Here is a 23,238-nt window from a genome sequence, read left to right on the forward strand (position 1 = left end):
GTAACGCTGCACGTCTAGACCAGGTGCAAAAATGAGTGTGATGAAAGTGGGAGTGGGCAGGAACAGAGAAACACAGGTGCAAAATCCCTCACTTTCCTTGTAATACTAAAATTCATACTTGAGGTATACTTCCTCAAACCACACTTCTGAATATTAGGCCTCAACTGTTTATCTTTCAAGTTCCAACTTCCTAACTGGCCCAGTGTCCAGTTGCTTCCTTCAGTCTCTTAAATTCATAACTCTCCCTCTTCCCTATGAAAAAAAGATCTCTTGATTCAGACCCCACCCCCCCACCCCCCAGCAACCTAGTCTTAGCAGTGAGTAGCAACACTGGTGCAGTGAGGGCTCTCGGAGGCCTGCACCTATCCCTGGTTAAGAAATGAAAATGAGAACTGAAGGAGTAAGGTCCAAAGCAAGAGATGTTCACTCATTCTCTGGCTTCCTGACTGCCCAAGGAGCCCGTCTCCACTGCGCCCACTACGCCGCCTCTGTCCTTAAATAACAGGCATAACCCTGGGGCTTCTCACCTGTTCCCACTGTCTCAGCCCCATTCCCTAGCTTCCGCCACCACCGCCCACAGATTCCAGCCCCCACATCGGACCCCGCCCGGACTTCGCCTCCAATACCGACTGCTTCTGCTGCAGCCGCTGCCATGGTGATGAATCTCGCGAGATCTGCCGCTCGCCGGTGCGCAGCTCTCGCGCGATCGGGGAGGTGGGAAGTATCCCGGTCTGGGGGTGGGGGTGAGCTGCACAGCTCCTGTCGCCGTCGCTGCTTCCGGTGCTAGGTGGAGGGCAGGAAGGAGGGAGCCGGGAGCGAGGCCAGGGGAGCAGCCGCGCTGAAATCGGCTGAGGGAGCCAGAGAGAGTGGAGCGAGAGCCGAGCGGAGCCTGTGGGGGCGGAGGCGGCGGCCGCAGCGGCGGAGCTGGGAGCAGGAACAGGTGAGGGGCTTGGAGGAGGGAAGGCGGGTCCGGGTAGAGGAGAGGCTCGGGGTGGGGGCTGCGAGGATAGAGTCCCCTCGCCCCGCTCTCCGCTCGCTCGCCCGCCCGGCACTGCCTGGCATGGAGCGGTGTGGTCCTTCCCTCCCGAGAGCTCGGGGAGGGGGCGCCGGGCCAGCTACACGCCTGCCCCCGCATTTGAAGGACGCTGAGCTGGTGTGGGGGTGGGGGGCGGTTTTGTCCTCCGCCTCGCACAAGGGGGCGACCTGGGCTGCAGTGAGGAGCCCCTCGCCTGCAGGAGGTGGGCTTTTGAAGGGTCGGGGTTAAGGGGGAGGAAAGCAGTCCTGGGTGAGGTGACATGGGGGTGGCGATGACTGTTTTGTGTTCTTTTCCTATTAAAGGGCTAGGGAATAGCGCTTTTTCCTACCCGCTTTCCGCTTTCACCTTGGTAATAGACCAGAGAGAAGCCTTGCTATGATGACACCCCTCCCCCTGTCGTGGGGCAGGGGTCCGTAGGGGTGAGGGACACAGGCTAGTGGGACACCCCAGGGGCACTAGCCCCTGGTGGAGGTTGAGCTTTCGGGTCCTGGGAACCGCATGTTGAGAAGAGGGCAGCAGGTGGGGAGCCAGAAGAGAGGAGGCAGCAGAAGGGGGAGGGGGATCTGGTCTTGCTTGGAGAGGAGAGGTGGTGCCTTCCTCCCCCAGGCGTAGCGGGGGCGGTCTCACAGGAGGAGGGAGCTTCTGGTCGCCAGCTCTGAGTTTCGGTCTTCCAATCCGCTTTCTTTCTTTAGGAAGTACCAGGATTCCCGGAACCGAAAATGGAGCCGTTGCTTACACCAGTGTTTGAGGGAAGAAGGTGGGGGTGAGGGGTAGGATGGAATTCCCTGTTAAAACCGGGCCACTTGATTAGCCAAGTTCTAACTCCTCTTTGGGGAGAGTTCCCTTCTTTCTGGCTTGTATTACCGCTGGTCTCCCTCTGGCTAGGCCGGGAGGACTGTGGTATGTGGTCAGGAGTGAGAAGAAATAGTGAGGTCATCGGGGGAGGAAGAAGTGTAACTTAAAACGTGTCTCCGTCGCTGTTGGATTGGGTCACTCCTGGTCTATGGCATGAAAGTTTTATTTGGTAGGAGATCTGCTGCAGGAGTCTGATTGCTTAGGTCAGTGCAGCTAGGGTCTGCATACTTCTTCCCCATCCCTATTCAGGTGGTGACAGTATTTGCTACCATTTTGTCTTGAGCTTGTTGGGGTGTCTCCACTTGCTATGACTGGAATGGGTCAGTAAATTGGTCATTGTGCATTAGACTTAGGTTTGAATACCATGTCTATAAAAGCTCATTCTAAGAAAGAAACTCATCCACCTTTTCACAGAATGGATCTTTGACCTTGGATTCAGCTTGGAAGGGTCCTCTTGTATCACATATTAACATTCCTCCTGCCTCCCAGCATAGAGTTATTGTCTTGGGTAGTGAAAAAAAAATTTTCTTTTCTTTAGTAGTCAAATTTTTTATGCGTATGTCTTGCTTTCCCAAAGAGATGAAACTGAGTGCAGGAATTGGATCTCATCTTGTGTCCCTCATACTGCCTGGGCACACAGTATGCTCTCATGAATACTGAATGTGAACTTAGGTTTTCTTTTCTTTTTTAAATAGAACTTAGGTTTTCTTTTCTTTTTTTAAAAAAATATTTATTTATTTGGCTGCACTGGGTCTCAGTTGTGGCATTTGGGATCTTTAGTTGCGGAATGCAGGATGGGCATGGTAACTCTTAGTTGTGGGATCTAGTTCCCTGACTAGGGATCAAACCCGGAAAGTCCTGAACTCCGGATTTCTGACCACAGTTTAAGGAAAGAGAAAGAGATGGCTTGGCTGTCATAGAGTTCCTGAAGATAGCTGAGTGAGGGTCTAAAGGTCTTTACCCTTTGTAATTAAGGTCTTGGTCTCTCCACGTTTCCTAAGAGGCACAAAAGAGTTGTGGATAATGAAAGTTAAGACCCCCAAGAGAAAAGTATTAGAACACAGTCATTATTTAGCAGAAATCCTAGATCTCCTGCTTCCCTGTTTTGAGCAAAGGAGTCTCTCCTTTAGACCTAGGTCCTGCAGAGTTGTCTGCAGATTGAGTTCCTGATAATTATGGAGAAGGGAGCCAGTGTATGTATCTGGTACTTGGCATAGAATTGGTGGCAATGAAGGTAGCTGCTATTACTAAACTGAGTGCAAGTGTAAGGGAGGACAGACAGCAGGCTAGAAAGAGTGGAAGTGAAGCCTTACATGCCCAGAGTCATAAAGTGTGTTTGTCTCTGCTACTTTCTTCCACTGGAGTCATGATAGAGGAAATGGACTCAGAGGACAGTGGGCGGGATTTATTGCTTAGAAGGAAGTTCTCTAAAACCAGGTTTGTTAAGAAGGAGTCAATGACTGAGGGAAATTGTGGAATCTACTCCCCCACATACCTTTAGAAATGGATTTCAAGAGGCCTGAGACTCAAAACATGTCACTGTATTTCACGCTCCTCACCATTTTTTGTGTGTGTGTGGCTACTGTAGAACTTGCCTGACTTGGGATCAAACCTGTGTCCCATGCAGTGGAGGGGCAAAGTCTTAACCACTGGATCACCAGGGAAGTCCTTCACATTTTTTTAAATTGCAGTATAGTTGATTTACACTGTTGTGTTCATTTCAGGTGTGCAACATAGTTTTCTTCACCATTTTTGTTACATGGTATGATAATTAAGAGTGTGGACCTTGGAATCGGACACAATTGGGTTCAAGTCATGCCTCTGCTGATTACTACTTGTATGATTTTGGTGAAATTATTTGTCTCTCTTAGCTTCATTTTCTTCATCTGTAAAGAGTATGATAATGATAGTGTCTGTTCATAGTGTTGGCATGAGAATTAAATGAGATAACGTATACAAAGTGATTAGGGTTATACAGAGCACACATAGTAAGCCTCAAGTAAATGTTAGCTGCTATTAATAATCACCATCATAACAGTAATAATAACATGAGCTCTCAGGGCTGCCTTAAAAAAGAGGAGGTTTACAAAAGACCAACTTGCTGCCTGAAGCGCCTATGTAGAGGGGTGATTGTTACCATGACTTTCTGTGCTGGTCGTAGGCTTATGAGCAATGAAATCTTTTTTCAGCATCAGCCTCACAGAGGCAGCTCCTGTTGCCTGAGTGGGAGGTGAAGCTGGAGCAAGGCAGGGGCCCTGAACCATCAACTGGGATGTAGAGTGAGGACGTGGGGGCTCAGGAATAGTGTTCATGATACAAAAGTCAGCGTGACTCTGAGGTGATGGTTGACTCTGCCATGGAAGAGCACCCTGATTGGCCTATGTCAGGTGTTTAGATTCCTGGGTCCCATTATTTTAGATCTTGGTATTTCAGCATCCTCCATTTCCTGGGCCACTCTTTTCACTTAGTCATATCTCCTTTAAATGTCTGCCTCTGTTTCAGAGTATACTGTATTATGGTCCAGAGTTGCAGTGTCTATAAATCTGCCTACTATGCCTTTTCCAACATCTGTTGCAAATATAGGTGGAGTGCTAATAAAGCTTTTGGATAATGAAGGGACATGGGGAGCATTTGGAAGGAGTTCTACAAATGTTTGAAGGCTTTGTCTTATAGTCTGGGAAAGAACTGACTGAGGTAGGGATTCTACAAAGGTGTTAGAGATTTGTCATGGACTTCTGCAAAGGACGTGCTGCATCAGATGGACCAGAAAAAGAAATGGCTCAAGATATTAGGGATCCACAGTTATCACCATATTCCTGAAGAAAGTTGAAATGACTGAGCGTGGCAGATTTTAGTTCCTCGACACCCAGGGATTGAGCCTAGGCCCTTGGCATTGAAATTGTGGTGTCCTAACCACTGGACTGCCAGGGAATTCCCATAACCTGCCCTTTATGAGCTTAAACACAAGCATGTCAAGCATGAATGTTTAAATTTCAACATGATTTAGGATGCAGAAGAACATTAGCTTTCTGTTGGAGTGGTTTAATTCTTCATCCTCCCCTTTTTGAGAAAAAGGAGTCTAACCCTACCTTATATAAAATCTTATTTGAAGTCTAATACATAAAATGGATAAAAGCAGTGCTGCTGTGGTAGTGGTGGAGAGTGGCGGACCATAATCAGAGTCTCTCAGATAGTTTTCCCTTTCCCCTAGGCAGGCTCTGAATCCCATCTAAGGAACCTTAAGGCTCTGAGAACATGGAAGCCACTTTTCCAGTTTGTCAGTTACAGGAAAAGGATTGGAGATCACGCATAGCATACTGTCTTCCTCAACCTCACAAGCGTTTGCCACCATCAGTAGAACTGAGTTCAGCAACAAGTATATCAGTCACTAGCCACAGATCGGTCATGGAGCTGGATGCTGGGAGCGTGAAGCATGAATAAGGCACAGTCCCAGCTGTCAAGGGACTGAGAGTCTAGTGTTGTTTTCCCACCATGGTGTCCTGATAAAATGGTAATACTGAAACAGGCATGGTTGCTTGCAACCCGAGATCACTGGCCCATGAGCTCTAGCCACTGTAAGCCCTAGCTATCCAGTATTGATGGGATCAGCATCTTCAGCTGACCTGTATTACATTAAAGGCACATTATTTGGGAAGTTCCAGCTCTGGAAAGCAAAACACACCAAGGTAAATAAAACATTCTGTGGTAAGTCCTAGAGTAGAAGTGTGTTTGAGGTGCCGAGGGATCACAGAAGGCTCTTATCCCCCAAGGTAGGACATTCCCTGTCTTCTGTATCCTTAGGCTGCTCTGTTACAGGTGGCCCTGTCCAAATCGTGGCCTCCTGTTTCATCTGTTCACTGGCAGCTCCATCTTGACTTGCATAGTGGGACCAGATTGGGGCAAAGGTTTACTAGGGCTTTAGGCTGATTACTCATGGGATTTCAGTGGTTTTGTAATTAGGAAGGTACAGTGTACTGGATATCCAAGGCTAGAGATGTGGGCATTGGAGCAGTCATCAAATATCAGGATATGGTACAGTTGTAAGCTGGTCAAATTCTAGGAACAGGGGACACTGAAAGCTTTGATTAGGGGGCAGTGCCACGGAATGTTCCAGGGAAATAAATGAGTCTAGTTTTTATTTGGTCACTGTCTTATCTAGCTAGGTCATGTATTCTGAAACAGACTTGAGGTTCTGTTCTGACTCACTTGCTGAGGTTTGTCGTTGGGAAAAGCCATACCCTTCTCTGGTGTTTTGGGTCTGTCAGGGCAATTGAGAATCCTTTGCTTGACTTTGTGGCTTCCTTCAGGTTATCCTGAACTGGAGTCTTCCTCTTGGACTAGAAGGGAAACTGATGTTTAACAATTCTGACTCAAACCTAAGTGCTGTTAGTTAAGTGGAGACTAATTTTAGTCATGTTCTAATTTATAACAAGGCCATTCATTGATGCCTAGTAGCTAAGTTCAGTAGGTATCTTTCAGGCCTTATCTTAATTTGACTTTTCCATAGCCTTTGACCCTCCTTTTTTTTTTTCTTTCCTCATTGGTGTCTCTGATGCCTTAGTCTCTTGATTTCCTTTTTACCCTTTTGGTTGCTTCCTACTCTCTTTCCTGGCCTTTTTTTGCTTTAAATGTTGATGTGCCCCAGGTTTTTATCTTTGGCTTTTCTCCTGTCTCAGCGTACATACTCTCTCTAGATATATAGATTAGGACGTATCAGTTGCAAAAGATAGAAAGCACACCTGTGAAGGACTTCTCTGGTGATCCACTGGTTAAGAATCTACCTTCCAATGCAAAGAACTTGGGTTCTATCCCTGGTCCCGGGACGATCCCACATGCCTGTGGTGCAACTAGTGAGCCCACCCTCTAGAGCCTGAGCGTCGTAGCTAGAGAAAGCTCATGTGCAACGAAGACTCAGTGTAGCCAAAATAAAAAAAAGAAAGAAAAGAAAAAAGAAAACACACTGTGGCTCAAATAATCCGAGGCTTTATTAAACATCTAGCAGGAAATCTAGGTGAAGTAAGCCAGACACAAAAGGACAAGTATTGTTTGCTTCCACATTAACGTGGTACCCAGAACAGTCAGATTCAGAAACAGTATAGTGGTTGTTTCCAGGGGAGAGGGGAGAGGCGTTATTGGTTAATAAGTAGAGTTTCAGTTTGGGGAGGTGAAACAGTTGTGGAGATGCCTTGTGGTGATGGTTGCACAGCAGTGTAACTACTTAATGCCACTGAACTGTACACTTAAAAATGGTTAAAATGGTAAAATTTATGTATATTTTACCACAAGGCTTCCCAGGTGACACAGTGGGTAAAGAATATACCTGTAGCCCAGGAGACTCAGGTTCGATTCCTGGGTCGGGAGGATACCCTGAAGGCGGGCATGGCAACCCACTCAGGGATTCTTGCCTGGAGAGTCTCATGGACAGAGGAGCCTGGTGGGCTGTGGTCCATGGGGTTGCAAAGAGTCAGACACAACTGCAGCAGCTGAGCACACACGCACATAGTCTACCACATGGAGAAGTAATTCAGGGGTAGAACATTTCTTCTTACAATTTCTTTTGATCTACCAACTAAACCTGGTAGGATCCAAGTTTTTCTGCTCTGATATCCTAGTGTTCTTGTGTCTGTCCCTTCATATACTCAAGATTACTCCAGCATCTCACCCTTCTACATTAACATCCAAAGGCTAGAGAAGAGAACATTGATATATGTTCTTTTTTAAGATTGAGGAAATCTTTCCCAGATATTCCCGGTAGACTTTTCTTACATCTTATTGCCCAGAATTAGTGCTTGACCATTTGTGACTCAAATCATGGTGAGAGAAATGAAATGCCCAGAGCCTTTACTGATCAGCTTTCATACCCTAGGGCTGGGGAGGGGTAGCTCATTACCACTGCCTGCCAATGTCTGAACAAATTAGGGGTTCTGTTAGAAGAAAGAAGGGAAGATGGCTGTTGGGGCAGGCAGCCAGTAACTGCTGCCACCCTGAATCTTCCTGGTTCCTCTTGGGGCTTCAGTTACTGTCTATGCAGATAATTCCAAATACCCTGACCAGACTTTTCTCCCGATCTTCAGACCTTAGCACTTCAAAATTAATCTAAAAACAAACATCTTTGCTGCCAGATCTGTTTCTGTAGTGTTTCCAGTCTAAAGAAGTGCCACTGACTCACACAGGCCAGAAACCTGGGAGTCGTCTTTGACTCTCCTCTCCCTACTATAATCAGCTATCAAATCCTGTGAAGTCTACTATTTTGGTGTTTCAATTCTGTCCTGTTCTCTCTATTGCCACCTCTGTTTCAGAACTTTTGATTTCTTTTTTTTTTCTTTTAAAATTTTATTTATTTAAAATTCTAAATTTATTTGTTCATTGATGGATAATTGCTGTACACAATTTTTTGTTTGTTTGTTTTCTGTCAAACATCAACATGAATCAGCCATAGGTATACATATGTCCTCTCCGTCTTGAACCTCCCTCTCATCTTCCTCCCCATCCCACCCACTTTGGATTTCTTATCTATTACTGAACCTCCCAAGTGGTCTCTTGCCTTCTGTCCTTCCCCCTTATTCCCTAACTTAGTCCCTAAACTGCTGTCAGAATGGTTTTTCTAAAGCACATATCTGATCACGTTACTCAGTGTTACCTTTAGGGCCCTTCACGATCCGGCTCCTGCTTCCCTCTCCAGCCTCATCCCTTCTCTTTACTCACGATGCTGCATCCACATACATGACCTCCTGGTTGCACCTGGCTTTGGCTCATCACTGTTCTAACTCATCTTTATGCCTGTGCGTACACTCTTCCCTCTTCCACCTTCCCTGTTCTTTAGTGTCTGACTGATTCGTATTCTTCCTTTAAGAGTCAGCTCAGGTGTGACCAGAGAGTCATGTCTTGGAATTGGCCTTCATCCTCCAGTCTTGATTAACTGCTCTAGCTTTCTGTCCCCATAATACTGTGTGCTTATCCCACTCTTAGCCTCACACTGTAATCCTCTGTTTCCTAGTCTTTCTCTCCCATTGACTGAGTTTCATGAAGGCAGAAACTGTCTTCCTCTGTATCCCTAGTTCATTATACTTAATAAACGTTTAATGAATGAATGGAAACTGACATCAGAAGCTGTTTATTGGCTTTGGGAAATCTTTTGAGTTTAATAGAAGCCATTGAGATACTAATCTACAAGTTCTTGTGTGCTGATTACAGTGCTAAGACAAAAATTTGGAAAGTTTACATAGGTCACAAGCCAGCTACACTAAGGAAACCAAATACAGGCAGACCCTGCTTTGGTTTCCCTAAATTTTTTGGTCTATTCCATGGCTGTGCTAAAAATAGCATCTTTATTAGTGAAGTCTCAATTTGAAAATTGTCTGGAAATATAGCTACTTTTTGTGCACTCTGCCTGGCAGCAGAGGGTTTGGGAGACTCTGGTCGTCTTTTCCCTGAGCCCATGCAGCCTGAAAAGGTGCTGGATCAGGAGTCCCCTCAGGGGTGTCTTAGGACACATGCCTGTGACAGAGAATGGGGAGTGTGCCTGGCAGACTGGGCTGTGACTTTCAGAATCACCTGGAGTGTGAGGCAGATAGGCCTCAAGTCAGGAGACTGAACAGTCAGTGACAGCGGCAGCCTGCCTCTCCTGGGGGGCTGGGGCTGGGGGGAAGGGATCAGGGGCCATAAGTGATCCTCAGTGAGGGCATCCTCAGGTGAGGCTTACATCAGTCAGTGTGCCCGATTGAACTGCACAGTCCAACACAGATTATACTAAAACGCATTTTTTAGAGTTCCTGTTGCTGCTTTTACCACTGATAACAAAGTTTGTAACTGTACAATAGAATGTTGAGACATCCTTTTTGTTTATAGAGATATAGCTGTTTTCCATTTTTCATCTTGAGCCACTCACCTTCAGTCTTAACTGCTTTCTGTTTCTCCCAGCCCATGGAACCCTGGTAGTTTGCCCTATTGACACAGGAGTGCCATCTGTGGCAAAAGAGAATGACTATAGGCTGTACTGTACATAGACAATCTGAGGTTGGTTTGTTTGCCATTCTGCTGTGTGGTGAAAGTGAGAGCTGACTATATAGCCGTAGGTGTATGTTCATGGCACAGAGCTGAAAGTTGCCACCATCCTGGTGGTCGGGGCAGCATGCCATCTGGAAACAGACAGGAACAAGGAAAGCCAAGACAAGAAAGCCAACACTTGCTTTGGACTGTTCATCTGTGTCAAGCTCCTGATTATATTAAAGAAAAGTTGTAATGTTCATTAATTTCAAGGCCCTGGGGTGCCATGGGGTACACATGGTAACTACTTGAATATTTCATTAGTTATCTGCCAGCCCCATTGAGTTTTACATGCCAAGAGAAAATTTTACCACTTTTAGTCTTCTCGTCCTTTCATGGCTTTCCCAAACCAGTCTTAAGGTCAGTGTGTGTGGAAAATGGCCAGGGATTGACAGGAAAGCTGAGCAGCCATCTGTGCACCACATGGAGACGCCAAGATACCAAGTACAGCTAGGACAGAAGAAATGATACAAGCCTTAGATGAGGCTTAAATCAGCCAGTGTGCTTGCTTGAACTCCTACAGTGGGGCTTGGCACTGGGAACAAGGAAAGATCCAAAATAAATAAAAGGCATAGTCCTTGCACATGGTGAGCACATGGTTAAATTGGGGAGACAGTAAAAGCACAGATTTAGAAGGAAAAACTCCACAACGTAGTGCCACTTGAATGGTTCAGGTAATTCAGGGGCCTTTATGTAGCTTGCCAGGAAATAGAAATCAGTGTAACACGGGGATCCGCTTTTGAACCAAGACTTCAGTGTGATAGCTTAGCAAAGAAGCAGACCAGAGGACAGTGTGTGCATGTTCTGGGACAAGGGCTTGCTTTCAGCCATTGCTCTACTCACAGTTGGTAATCATTTAATCAGCAATACTTCTAGTCATGAAGGATGGCAAGATAAACGGGTGGTATAAATTCAGTTCAGAATCTGGGCCAAAGCCTATTACCTAAGCTTTAAAGCAAAGTGTCATCTGGAGCTAAAGGAAAGGACACATGAGTGGGAAACAAGAACTAGGAGGACTTGGGAAGGTGTAAATTTCTGGAAGTGAAGGCATCAGAACCAGAAGTCTGACTACCATGGATTTCCAGAGTTGGTAGGATCTGATCTTACTAGCTGGGTAGGTTTCCCCTCCTGCCTCAAGAATCCTCAGGAATCTGTCTGCCTGGGTGGTTGAGGCAGGAGGGGCCGGGTGGATGGCTAGTGGGCGACTTGGCTGAAGTTGCACCCTAAAGTTGAGCCAGGCCCTCCCTCTGGGGTGTGAGCCCTCTGGGTCAGGGGCTGGGCTCATCTGTGGAACCTACCCAGAGCACCACGCCTGGCTTATTAGTGAATGTCTGCGGAGGCCTTTGAAGATGAAACACTCCATAAGCACTGATTGTTTTTTGGACAAACTAGTACTTTGGTCTCCAGAGGCCGTTGATCTGGCTCCTTTTTACCAGTCTGGAATTCACTGCAAACTGAGGAGAGTAGGAAACAAATAAACAAACCTAAAATAGTTTTTGAAAAAACAACTAAACTCCCACCAAACGCCTGTGCTTTAGCTTGAAAATAGGATTCCTCCCTATCCACCTTTCACATTCTTGGGTTTGGGTGCACTCTGTCTTGACCTGTTCCTTTGCCTGCTGGGTTTGTGGTGTGCATATGTGTGCCTCTGGTTCCCAGACTCTGGAGAACGCCAGCAGCTGGCACATGGTGATTGCTGAATAAGCTGCCGCTGACGCATCGGCTCCTGCAGGCACAGAGAGCTGGCTGGCATGGGTGATTCTGAACCCCTGCTTCATTGTTGTTTCAAAGACTCATTTCTGTGGCTGTCCTGAGCCATCCAGATGGGAGAGAAGAAGGGAAGAAATGAATGACTCTATGATTCTGTCAGTCTGGGGCAGTGGGCAAAGTGGGCAGACAGGCATTTTGTACTTCTGTAATGTGCTAACTGCTCCCTTCATTTCCGCCAATGATATATCAGGCAGAAGTGGTCTAACCTGAGTGAGCTGCTAGTGAGGTCAGTAGAGACCTTGTGAGTTAATTCGGTTATCCAACTACTGTGTGCCAGGCACTAGTCAAGGCACCAGGAACACAGCAGGGAACAAAACAGATAAGGAACCGACATTATAGTAGGAGGAGAAAAACAGTACGGAAGGAAACAAATACAGAACGTGTCAGATGGTGATAAATGCTATGAGAAAAAAGTGGAATAATGGGTTAGAGAAGTGTGTGTGTGTGTGTGATATAGGTGGTTGTGGAAGGCCTCTTTGATAAAGGGACAGTCGAACAGACACCTGAAGGAAGCAAGGGAGAGCTCACGAAGGCTGTCTGGGAGATGAGCCTTCCAGGCAGAGTGAAGAGCAGGGACAAAAGCTTTGAGACCAGAGAGTGTTGGGGAGCTGAAGTGGAGTATGCCCAGGGGAGAGTAGTAGGCCTGATGAGAGAAGCGGGAATGCAGGCTGTGCCGGACTTTGTAGGCCATGGATGGCTTTGGGTTTTACAGAAAGGGAGCTATGAAGCCCAGAGAGGGTTTTGAACAGAGGAGCAGCCTGACCTGGTTTTGGTTTTACAATCAGTGTGGCTGCTCTGTGGAGAGTAGGTTGAAGAGGGTGAGAACAGAAGCAGAGAATGAGCTGACTGCCTCATTGCAGGTGACCATGTGGAGCAGCTGTCCCAGGAGGGACCATGGGAGGGACCTAGCTGGCTGAGGAATGAGGGGGAGCCTCTCCACACGCTCCCCCCCCCCCGCCCCCGCCAGCTCTCAGCTCACTGTTGTATGCGCAGAGTATGGCTTTAGCAGCTGGTAGTTCACAGAGCGGAAAGGATCAGCTTTTCTTAGGAGTGCTACTTTCTTACTTCTTCCTGCTTAATTTTGGTGTGTAGAAGGAAAGTGTAGAAACACAGGAAGGGAAGAAGCAGAATCTCTTGATTAGGCCTGAGAGCATAAACCTTGGGAACCTGACAAGCCTGAACCTTGTCAGGAGTCACAAAGAGCCACTCCTTATTCCATTCCCTCCTCTCCCACCTTTTCCAGAAGTCTCAGGGCAAGATTGGGGGAAGGAGAGGCATTAATGATCTCCCTATGCCTCGGGATACAGTATAGAATGGCAGGACTGAAGGGACTTTAGAAATCATCTAGTTCAACTTCCTCCATTTACAGGTGCAGATAAGAACAGGTGAAATAACCCATCCAGCGTCACCTGGGTGGATTACTGGCAGAAGCAGGGGACCTGAGTGTTCCTGCTTTGTCTCTGCTCCCAAAGGCTCAGGATCTGAGGGGGCCTTGATCTTCATGGTACGCTCAGGCTCTCGGTTTGTCGTAAAAGAACTCCAGCCGTGACTTTGGCCAGTCCCATTAGCCTGAAGTCCTGACAAGCAGATGGCGGTAGTGAGTTTGCATTTCTTTGCCTAGGATCAAGTCCTCCATACCAGGGTCCAGGCCCGAACCAGACTGCCCCTGCCCCCACTGCACCCTACTGTCCTCAGAAAGCGACTGCTGTGATCATGGGTAACATCTTTGGAAACCTTCTCAAGAGCCTGATTGGGAAGAAGGAGATGCGCATCCTGATGGTGGGCCTGGATGCCGCAGGAAAGACCACCATCCTGTACAAGCTGAAACTGGGCGAGATCGTCACCACCATCCCCACCATTGGTAAGGGCAAAGCTCACTGGAGGCTCTCATGCCCACCACTGAGCCAGATAGGGGGCCTATTCCTGGATTCCCAACCTGGCCACCAGGCAAGTCCTTACGGTCTGTGGGGTTCAGGGAAGAGTGGTTATTTAGCTTCCTAGCAGGTGCTGGGCCTGCCATTTGCACACCTACCCTGGCCCTCTCTGATGCAGGAACTTCCGCGGCCTGGCACCCAACAGTGGCCCTCAAGCGCTGAGCTGGTTTGTTCTCTGTTGTTTGAAAAGCAGGTGAAGAGCTTTGATGTTCCTGCCAGAGGCCTGGAATTGCTTCAGTTTAGATCCTTGGTGGCCCTGATCCCAGTTAAGACCTGCCTCTGGGAGGGAGAGCATTTGGAAGCAGCTCTAGATCACCATCATCAGCTGGTTCTGCTTTCGGGGCTCCGGGACTGTCACCCACTTCTTGTTCTCCATTCTGCCTCGCAGGCCCCACTTCTCAGCTGAGGCCGACTCGGTGGCCCAGGGACAGGAGTGGGGCTGAGTCATTTCTTTTGCAGGAGAGTGTCAGACTGAGAACGAGTGGGGAATGCTGTCTCACCCGGGCAGTTGGGAACCTCCTGGCTGGCCCTTCTCGTCCTCTTCTGCTGCTTCTCTCAGGTTTTCTTTTTGGCCTTAATGCTGCTAAGTCAGGGAACACCAGGTCTGAGGAAGCGTTACTTTCTTTTCTTTGCTAGGCCTGGGGGAAACAGAAATAACCCAATGGGGCATCGTTTGCAGGCCTGGCATTTCTGGCCAAGTGACCACTGTCTGTTTTTTCCCCAAAGGGTTCAATGTGGAGACAGTGGAGTACAAGAACATCAGCTTCACAGTTTGGGATGTGGGTGGCCAGGACAAGATTCGGCCTCTCTGGAGACACTACTTCCAGAACACCCAAGGTAGGACGTGTGAATTGCCCATGGACTGGCACGGGTTGGTTGGGTGTGAGCAGAGGGTGGCCATTGTTCTTGGTTATCAGGCGCCAGCTCTTGCCCTGCTGCAGCTCCTAGGGATGGGAGACAGAAGAAGAGGGAGCAGATATTTGAATGGTATAAGGAGGGTGTTTTCTCTTTGCGGTGGGGGAGGGGAGTTGATCTGTCGTCTCTGTGCAGCCCATGCTCTGCCTCCCCAGGGTTGATATTTGTGGTCGACAGCAATGATCGAGAGCGAGTAAATGAGGCCCGGGAGGAGCTGATGAGGATGCTGGCGGAGGATGAGCTCCGGGATGCTGTGCTCCTTGTCTTTGCAAACAAACAGGTGTGACATCTCCCTGCCTCTGCGTTTGAGAGAGGGCAGCCTGGCCATGGAAGTCATGGGACCTTGGAGCCCATTGTGTGGTAAACCCTATGACTGGGCTCTCAATTTGGAAAGTAGGAAATATGATTAGCTGGCTTCTTCATGCTCCTCCTCTTGTCCCCTTCCCCCATCCCGGCTTTACTTAGCAGTGTTTCTGTCCAGAGGGACTGGTGTGGTAGATCCTTTACCTCCAGCCCGTCTGTTATCTCACCTGTTGTCTGCTTTAGTGGAACAGCCCTCTCTCTTACAGTCAGATGGACCTGCTTGTTGGCCCATCTGAATCACTTCTCCACTTCCCTAGCAACCCCATACTTGGTTTCCAGCTCCTCAGTGGAATGACCTTTAGTGCCTTGGCTCTGGAGTTCTAGGATGATTAGATCCAAAGTGGTTCTTTAGGATCTTGCTCTGGGTTCCTCCACTGAAGAAGGAGGAGAGGGTGTTGGTATACCTGCCTTTGCTGGGTGGGTGCTCTAGAAGCTTCTGCAAGATCCTGAGGCTCCTTTTTGTGTCTCCCTTGTGCTCCAGGATTTGCCTAACGCCATGAATGCCGCTGAGATTACAGACAAGTTGGGCCTGCATTCCCTGCGCCACCGCAACTGGTACATTCAGGCCACCTGTGCCACCAGCGGGGACGGGCTGTACGAAGGCCTGGACTGGCTGGCCAACCAGCTCAAAAACAAGAAGTGAGAGCCAGACAGCCCTGTCCGACCACCCCATGCACCCCTACTGTCTCCTTGACCCAGCCCTGCCCTTTTCCTTCCTGTTGCCAGTGCGGCCAGAGCCCTGGGTATCATGTCCGCATGCCCAGCAACAGCCTTGCTTCCCCTGCCCTCCCCTCCCCCATCCATGACCAGTCCCCAGTTGCTGTCCTGATGATGAATCATTCCAATTTACCGGATTTAAAACAAAAAACAAGGTTGTTATGGTTTCATGGGGTGGGTCCCCCCTCAAGCTCTGGGGCTTGGGAGGTGGGATGGGGTGTTCCCTCCGGTTTGCTTCGTTTGGCTCTAGTTGCTGTGCTCTTGGCATCTGAGTCCCTTCCCTCTCCCCACAGGCCCCTCTTCCCTTCCCCGTCTTCCTTTCCTTTGCTGCTCTCCCCCTATTCTACATGGAAATTGCACGGGCCTCTCTGTGTGTGCGTGCATGTGTGCGCGTGTATATATCTGTATAGAGAGATACATATGGGGGCCAAGGAGCGGGTAGAGGAGGTGGGTGCAGCTCAGGGCTTGGAGCAGGACACTGCCCACTCTCGTCTATCAGCTGTTCCTCCCATGCTGGTGAGATAAAGGGAAGGAGGTGGAGGGGGGGCTTCCCCAGTCCTGGGCTGGTGCCTCTCCACTGCAGGTAGGTTTTCCTGGATACAGGGCAGATGACGGCTTCTCTGCCACTATCTTCCTCTATCCCTCTCTCCACCCCACTCAGGTCAGGGGGGTGGCATTTGTCGCTAGATGACTGTTCCCAAGGAGATGCCATTCTGCCCTGCCTTTTTGTGGAAGGAGAGAGGAACCCACTCACTCTTTATCAGCTCAGAGTGTTCAGCTGATCCTCCCCCTCATCCTTAGATCTGTTCCTCCGAGCTGGAGCGGGGAGGTAGGGATAGCAAGACCATGGGTTGTATTTGGGACCCAGGGCACTGGGGAGAGGGGCTCAGGTTTTCTGTCTTCATCCTCTTTTGTTATTAGGAGAAGGTGAAACACAGATCGGTTTCCCTATTCCTGCCTTCCTGCCCCTTCTGTCTTCTGATCTTGGGCCTGGGTGGTTCACCTGTCCTTTGTCAGAAGTTTCCTCACCCTGGTAGTGCTGGCCTCACCAGAGCCGGCTGGCTGGTTTGCTGAGGAGCAGGGGAGTGGGGGTGGCACACAGGCCTCAGCAGCAAGCCAGTTCTTCTCTGTTTTTATCTAGTCCAGTGTGTGCTGAAAGATGAGAAATTTCTGTGTCCAGACCCTGAGACCATCCTGCCGTCACTCCCTACTCATCCCAACAGCCTTTCCCTGCCCTCTCCAGCCGCCTCCCGTAAATGGATCTGGGCATTGGAATGGAGGAGATCGGGCTCCGAAGTGATTGTTGGTGCTGATGGGATGCAGCGGTCTTCCGAGTCCTCCCTCCATTATTATGTAGTTCAGAAACTGCTGCTACTGTGTCTCTGTCTACAGGAGGCACTTGTCCCTGAGATCCTGGCCTGGGTTCCTGACTTCCGCGGTTTCTGTGAAGCCGTGGCTTTTCTGTGGGCTCCTGTGTGTGCTGGCTGCGCCCTGAGCTCCAAGACGGCCACCCATAACCTTTTTGCTAATGTCAGGGCCCAGGGCCTCCATAGCATGGCTGAGGGACCCCTTCTCAGAGGGGCTGTCCCAAGCCCCATCCCATGGGGCCAGGCTTCCTGCCACTTTTGTCTACAACAGGCGGATCAGTACCCCCTACCCCACCTCAGATTGAACTGTGAAAGAGAGGTTCCAGGGGTGTCTCAGTGCCAGCTCCTTAATGACATGTTAATTATCCAAGATGCAGTGGGTGTATGCAGGTCTCTTGTGCTCTAGGCCTTTGTGTGTATGCGTGTGTATGTGTGGTTGGTGGCAGGGTCGGGGGAGGGGTTGCTGGAGCTTCTGATTCATTTTAACATGTATTCACTCCCCTGACCCCACAGATGATTCCCTCATACTTTTACTTTGCCTTTGTCTCTGTTTTGTCAGATTTTTTTTTTTTTTTTTTGGTTCCTGTTCCTGTTGCCTCTGCCTCCCGGAACTCTTTCCTTTGCCTTCTCACCTGCTTCACTGCTGTTGCCTCTGTCTCCCTTTTCCTTGAGAAAATTTCCTTAGAATTGCTCACTCTGTATCATTGTGATTGGTGAGGACTTTGCCTCCTCTCCTGCCTCACTCCCTCTCTGACCCTGCCTAGTTAGATGTCAGTCCCAAATGGGTTTTTCTCATTTTAGACCTACTCCCCACCTTGGTTTGGGGGCCTTCAGGGACAGGTGGGGCTGAGGGTGTTGGGAAACCGTCTTGGAGGTTGCCTGGGTGCTGCTCAAGGATCTGTCCAGCAGGGGGCAGTAAATGATCTTGTTAGTATCCCAGGCTGCTAGGCCCTTGGCAGGGGCGGTCCTTTCTACATTCCCATTCACCCAAAAGCGCTTTTGGAATTGGGTGTTTCATTCCACTTCTACCCACTCCCTCCCCTACTTTCCTCTGGTAGGTTTAATTTTTTGCTTTGCTTTGTTCCAGCCTTTCTTCTCCCTGGGAATTTCCCCTGTTCCCCCCTAAAAGTTTGTTTGTGGTGTTATAGTGGTAACTGCAGTTCTGAACTGGTTTTTCTCTTCTTTTTTTCTCCTCTGGAATGTAGACTGTACATGTTTAATAACTCACCTTCTCTCTCCTTGCTCAAAATGTGGGATACGCGATGACTGTGACCCTGGTTGGAAATTAAACTTGTTTTATGCAGCTTTGGAGCAGACCTTCATCCTTGATGTGCAGCAGCCGTGGCACAGAGTTTATTGGTGAAGGTAGTTCTGCTTCTGGTCCCACTCCAGACTGCCTTTTGTTTCAGCAGAGGGGTAAAGGGTACTCTGGACTGGGGAGAGTGAAGTGATGGAGGTTCATCTCCACACTGCTTACTATTTCCCATGATACCCCAAAAGGGAGCTGAAATGAATCGGGGCCCAGAGTTTGAGGGCTTTGTGACTTTGCCCCTCAAGTTGTAAAGGGTTTAACCCTGAACCTAGCCATGTTCATCATCTTCTAGTAGACTTGTAGACTTAGGGACTCCAATAGAGGGCCCTAATGCCTCACACAGCCCCCACTCTCAGATCTCCCCAGCCCTCTGCCTCAGGTGCTTCTAGTTGGACCAGGGTCCCCTCATCCATAGGTTGGAGTCTGCTCACCCATCTAGTTCTGGACTTTGGCATTGAGTAAGGTGAAGGATAAAGGTCTGAGTAGCATAATGAAGTTGACCCTCCTTACAGCTCATGGCCCTGCTGTAAGGCAGGGTCCTGTCATGGCCCATGACACCTCTGCTTTAGGTGTCCGGTTCCCCACTGTCAGGAGGCCAGACCTCATCCAGAGATAATGTTTTGAGGAAAAAGACAAACCTTGTCCTTCCATCCAATTCCCACCACTACTCTTCCTCTCCTGGTGTTATTCAGGCAAAGAAAGGGATGGTGCTCCCCTTTCTTGTTGAGGTCTGGGTGAGTCAGGCAGGCCTTCCCTACTCTCACCACTTTCCTAAGCTTCAATGACAGAGGTCTTCCCAACTTGATGTTATGGAAAGGGCACAGGATTTAGGCATGTAATAAGTTTGAGAGCCCCAATACCAGTGTGAAATTATCCTTTGTGTTCAGCTACCTCCCTGCTGCCTCCCCTGGCAATCTTCCTTTTCATCCCCTCTCTTGCTATTAAAATAAGCCATCATGGTTAAGGTCTAGTGCATCTGCCCTTATGAAACCCTTAAACTACTTCAATCAGACATTGCTTTATCAACCCTGTAAGCTTTGAACACTACCCACATAACCGTCAAAACCAGGTGATGCTTTCCCTCTCCTGGGTTCCTCAGAAGTCCTGCTTGGTGACCGAGGTTGCTGATAAGTTACGAGCACTTGCTCAAGTGCGTTATTTGTATACTAACAAATAGATAACTTCCAGAGCTACAGCCCTGCATAAGATAATGGTAATGGAGAGGACTTTACCTGGATGGCAGGCCAGTGGGGGTCTTTTGACCTCTGACAACTTGAGGAGAGGATGGTCTAGTCCCTGTGTCCCTCAGTAGTCAGTCTAGGATGCCAGCAAAGAGGGTAAGCTCTCTTGTGACAGTTGCTTGAAACTCCTAGCTTTTGGGGGGATGGAGGAGGACATGGGGAGATGAAAGGGAGACTTAACCTGGAAGGTGAATGTTTAGCATCCAGCTCTTAAGACAAATGCAACCTTCTCTTCCCAGAACACGAATAGCTCCTCATTCATGGCTTGGCCTAGGATATACTTCAGGATAATCTGGGCAAGGGAGCTTCTGAAGTGAGCCTAGAGAAAGCTAGTGGAAAGCCTTGGATCGGGCCAGGTGGGATGGAGTCAGTGACAGGCAGGATAAGTGTGAGTGAGTGTGACTTTCTCGGACTAGAGGCATTAGGTCTGAAAGCTCTGGGAAGTCACCACACTGTCTGCACTTTTAGGTACTTAGATTGGTTAGAGCAGACAGCTGGAAGGTGTTTATTCTACACCTTTGTGTCTGCAGACCTGTGCTAAGAGTGGAGTTAACCATGGCACCAAGGGAGAGACCAGGAAGTCTGTTCCTAGGCTGCTCTGGAATTCTTTGGGATAACCACAGAGTACCATATAGGGTAGTGAGAGTGTAGAAGGGATACCCGCTTGCCACTGCTTGGAGCAGGGAGTGGTGTCTTTGTGCAGGCAGTCATAATATTAAGAACAGTCTCTTTTCCAGCTCAGAAGGGTGTGGAGGTAGAAGAGTCAAAGTCCAATTCTCTCTTTTTTTTTTTAAACCTGGGAACTGGAGGTTTAGAGAATCAAGCTGGCCACTGGGGAGTCTTGGGATCCAAGTGCCTTTTTTCCTCTGCAGGCTTTTCATTCAAATTAGGTTTCCTGGCCTTGATTACTGGGAAGGGTAAGGATGACCCTGAGTTCCTGAGCAAGGGAAGAAAGGGTTAGGTGTGAGGAAATCTAAGCATTGACTGATAAAGGGCGCAGTGCTGCCAAAAGGCCATGGTGGAGGTCTGGAAGTGAGGGACTTGGGCCAGAACTATTCACCATCAAGGCTTGAAGGTAAGTGTCTCCTTGTTTGTGTCACTGTGGCCATGAGCCACAGAAGAGAGTATCTGGGCTCTAGTTTAGCAGCAGATCTGACTTCCGAGCTGAATGTGGTGGAGAGGGCAGCACACAAGCCAGAACTCTGCTATCTCTGCCCAGAGCCGACAGCTCGGCCCATACCCACTTCCTGCCTGACCCTTCCTTCAAAACAGGTGCATCGAGAGCTGTCTCTGAGGAGGTCTGAACAGCTAGGCTCGGCCAGGCAGGAGGTTTGAGAATGAACTGGTCCACCCAGCACTCCCTCCCACATGTTATCGAGAACTGTCCCAGAACGGAATTGAGTACAAGGCCTTCTAAGGGTTGCAGGGCTTAGCTTGGGGTTTTGAACTACAGGGATTTGGATGCTAGCTTTTTTCCGAGTTCTGAATATAGGAATCCTGCCTTTAGGTAATAGGAGATGGAGAATCTGTTTTTGCCTATGCCAGATCTTGTATCGATGGCACAATACATCCATGGCTGGAACAGCCAAAGGGGATAGTGGGGGTGGGGGGCAGGGTAACGTATCATTCCTGGTTATGAGCACATAATCAGATGCAAAAAGAAATCTAGTCAGCCTGGGTATGCATGCTCCTGAAAATATGGCATTCAATTTTGAACCCAGATTTTATATGCTGACTCACTTAAGTTTTTATTTATTAGCAATCTGTTAAACATATTAAAACCATTTAAAAAGCAATGCCTTGCTTGCTATCTGGCACATAATAGGCACTCAGCTTTGACGAAGGAATCAACATCATTGTTTTTGACCAAGCTGGGCATGGTGGGTGCCCCTGAAGCTTGGAAGCCAGGAGTATGTGGTGGTTTCTCCTACTTGCTGACACAGACACCTCTGAAGGTGGAAGCCGCTCCAGGGGTGGCCCTCTGATTAACTTGTGCCTTGAGTCAGGTTGGGCCAGTCTCCCCTACCTTTCCCAAGGCCATGTCACCTTTCTCTGCCTGTCCAGGCGGCTCACTGGTAAAGAATCCACCTGCCAATGCAGGAGACGTGGGATATACAGGTTTGATTTCTGGGTCAGGAAGATCCCTTGGAATAGAAAATGGAAACCCACTCCAGTATTCTTGCCTGGAAAATTCCATTGACAGAGGAGCCTGGTGGGCTGCAGTCCATGGGGTCACAAAGACACGACTCAGACACAACTGAGCGACGGAGCATGCACACACAGGCTCTTAACTTGACCTAAGGAGAAAACTCCCTCCCTGGTCCCTCCTGGGTCCAAGAGGGCTTGTGCTGCCCTCTGTGGGGGATACAGTTGCCTTTGTTTTGCCCTTTTCTGCTATTACCCTCTCATCCGTTCCCATCCAGGTTACTAAACAAAGCCTCAGAGCTGGACAAGAGAGTAACCTTCCATCTCCAGCCTGCATCAGCATGGTATTCAGTGTAACCCCTTTGCCCAGAAACTTTCAGTGGATTCTCACTACCAATCAAGTCTCTCCATACCAACTCTTGTCTCTCCAGTTACCTCTGTCTACTCTCCTGGCTAAATCCCTTACTTTAGCCAAACTGGTCTGTTCATTTTCCCCAAATATCTGGCCCTCTGCCTTTATACCCTTTCTCACTTGTTTAAAAATACCACTTTCAGAAAGAAAAAAAAAATCCCACTTATAGGATCTGCAAAGTTACCCGAGCTTCCCTGGTGGCTCAGACGGTAAAGAATCTGCCTGCAATGCAGAAAACCTGTGTTCATTCCCTGGGTTGGGAAGTTCCCCTGAAGAAGGAAATGGCAACCCCCTCCAGTTTTCTTTCCTGGAGAATCCCCATGGACAGCGGAGCTGGTGGGCCACAGTCCATGGGGTCACAAAGAGTCAGACACGACTGAGTGACTAAGCGCAAAGTTACCCATGTCCTCTGTAATTACAGGAAATGTTTCTCAGGAATTCCCTGGTGGTCTAGTGGTTAGGACTTAGCACTGTTACTGCTAGGGCCCCAGGTTCGATCCCTGGTAGGGGAACTAAAATCCCATAAGTCATGCAGTGCGGCCGGAACAAAAACAACACAAGGACGCTTTGCTTCTGTTTGGCTCCTTTAGCTCTGTTAGCCCAACTCCTTCAGCACTTCCCACACATCATCTTGGATGGCTGGATATCACATTCATTCATTCAAAATTTTACAATTTATTTTTGTAACCCAAATAATTCTTATTGCAAAAGATTCAAATACCTCATAAATGTTCAGAGCAACATGTAGTACTTGTTCTCCTCTGCTCCCTCTGTTCCCAGAGGTAACCACCCTCAGTTGTTGGGTGTGCATCCTCTCCTTTTCTAAATATATGTATCTATCCATATTTGGGAAGGGGTTAAAATACAAAGGGGCTCCTATCACATGTATCAGTCTAGTTTGTTGTTGTTGTTTTTTTTTACCTTAAAGGTATATATGCTTGTCTTGGAGGTTTTCTCTATTAATATAGTTAGGTTTTCCCTCTAATGGTGTCTCAGTATTGCATAGTGTATTTACTCAAAGCATATTTGTCTAGAATCTGTTGTATGGAGGGTATTGTGCAGCTGGCACCTAAGGGACTCCAGCTGTGATCACAGCCTTGTCCTTGCCATCGGTGAGGTCACTCT

General features: G+C 48.5%; 1 protein-coding gene and 1 non-coding gene across 3 annotated transcripts; both read left to right on the forward strand.

Annotated features, from left to right (window-relative positions):
* The first annotated feature begins 686 nt into the window (after positions 1-686).
* Positions 687-18,311, forward strand: LOC120861285 (ADP-ribosylation factor 3). 2 transcript variants are annotated; one of them, XM_040236913.1, is made up of 5 exons: positions 687-940; positions 13,329-13,568; positions 14,368-14,478; positions 14,712-14,836; positions 15,401-18,311. In XM_040236913.1, the coding sequence occupies exons 2-5, from the start codon at positions 13,421-13,423 to the stop codon at positions 15,560-15,562; spliced, it is 546 nt and encodes a 181-aa protein (XP_040092847.1). In that variant the 5' UTR covers positions 687-940; positions 13,329-13,420; the 3' UTR covers positions 15,563-18,311. The 2 variants fall into 2 exon arrangements, with proteins under 2 accessions (XP_040092847.1, XP_040092848.1); XM_040236914.1 differs by lacking the exon at positions 687-940 and adding an exon at positions 13,082-13,211 and having other exon boundaries at positions 15,401-18,303.
* Positions 18,312-22,552: 4,241 nt separating this feature from the next.
* Positions 22,553-22,625, forward strand: TRNAN-GUU. Its single transcript has one exon. It is a non-coding gene; the product is annotated as a tRNA-Asn (tRNA).
* Positions 22,626-23,238: the final 613 nt, after the last annotated feature.

Source organism: Oryx dammah, unplaced genomic scaffold (assembly GCF_014754425.2).
Source record: "Oryx dammah isolate SB20612 unplaced genomic scaffold, SCBI_Odam_1.1 HiC_scaffold_11232, whole genome shotgun sequence".
Taxonomy (NCBI): domain Eukaryota; kingdom Metazoa; phylum Chordata; class Mammalia; order Artiodactyla; family Bovidae; genus Oryx; species Oryx dammah.

Bases quoted from the DNA above. Each gene is read 5' to 3' on its own strand.
- LOC120861285 (XM_040236913.1), top strand. From the start codon at position 13,421: ATGGGTAACATCTTTGGAAACCTTCTCAAGAGCCTGATTGGGAAGAAG. The intron at 13,569-14,367 runs GTAAGGGCAAAG...TTTTCCCCAAAG, and splicing joins CACCACCATCCCCACCATTG to GGTTCAATGTGGAGACAGTG. The intron at 14,837-15,400 runs GTGTGACATCTC...CTTGTGCTCCAG, and splicing joins TTGTCTTTGCAAACAAACAG to GATTTGCCTAACGCCATGAA.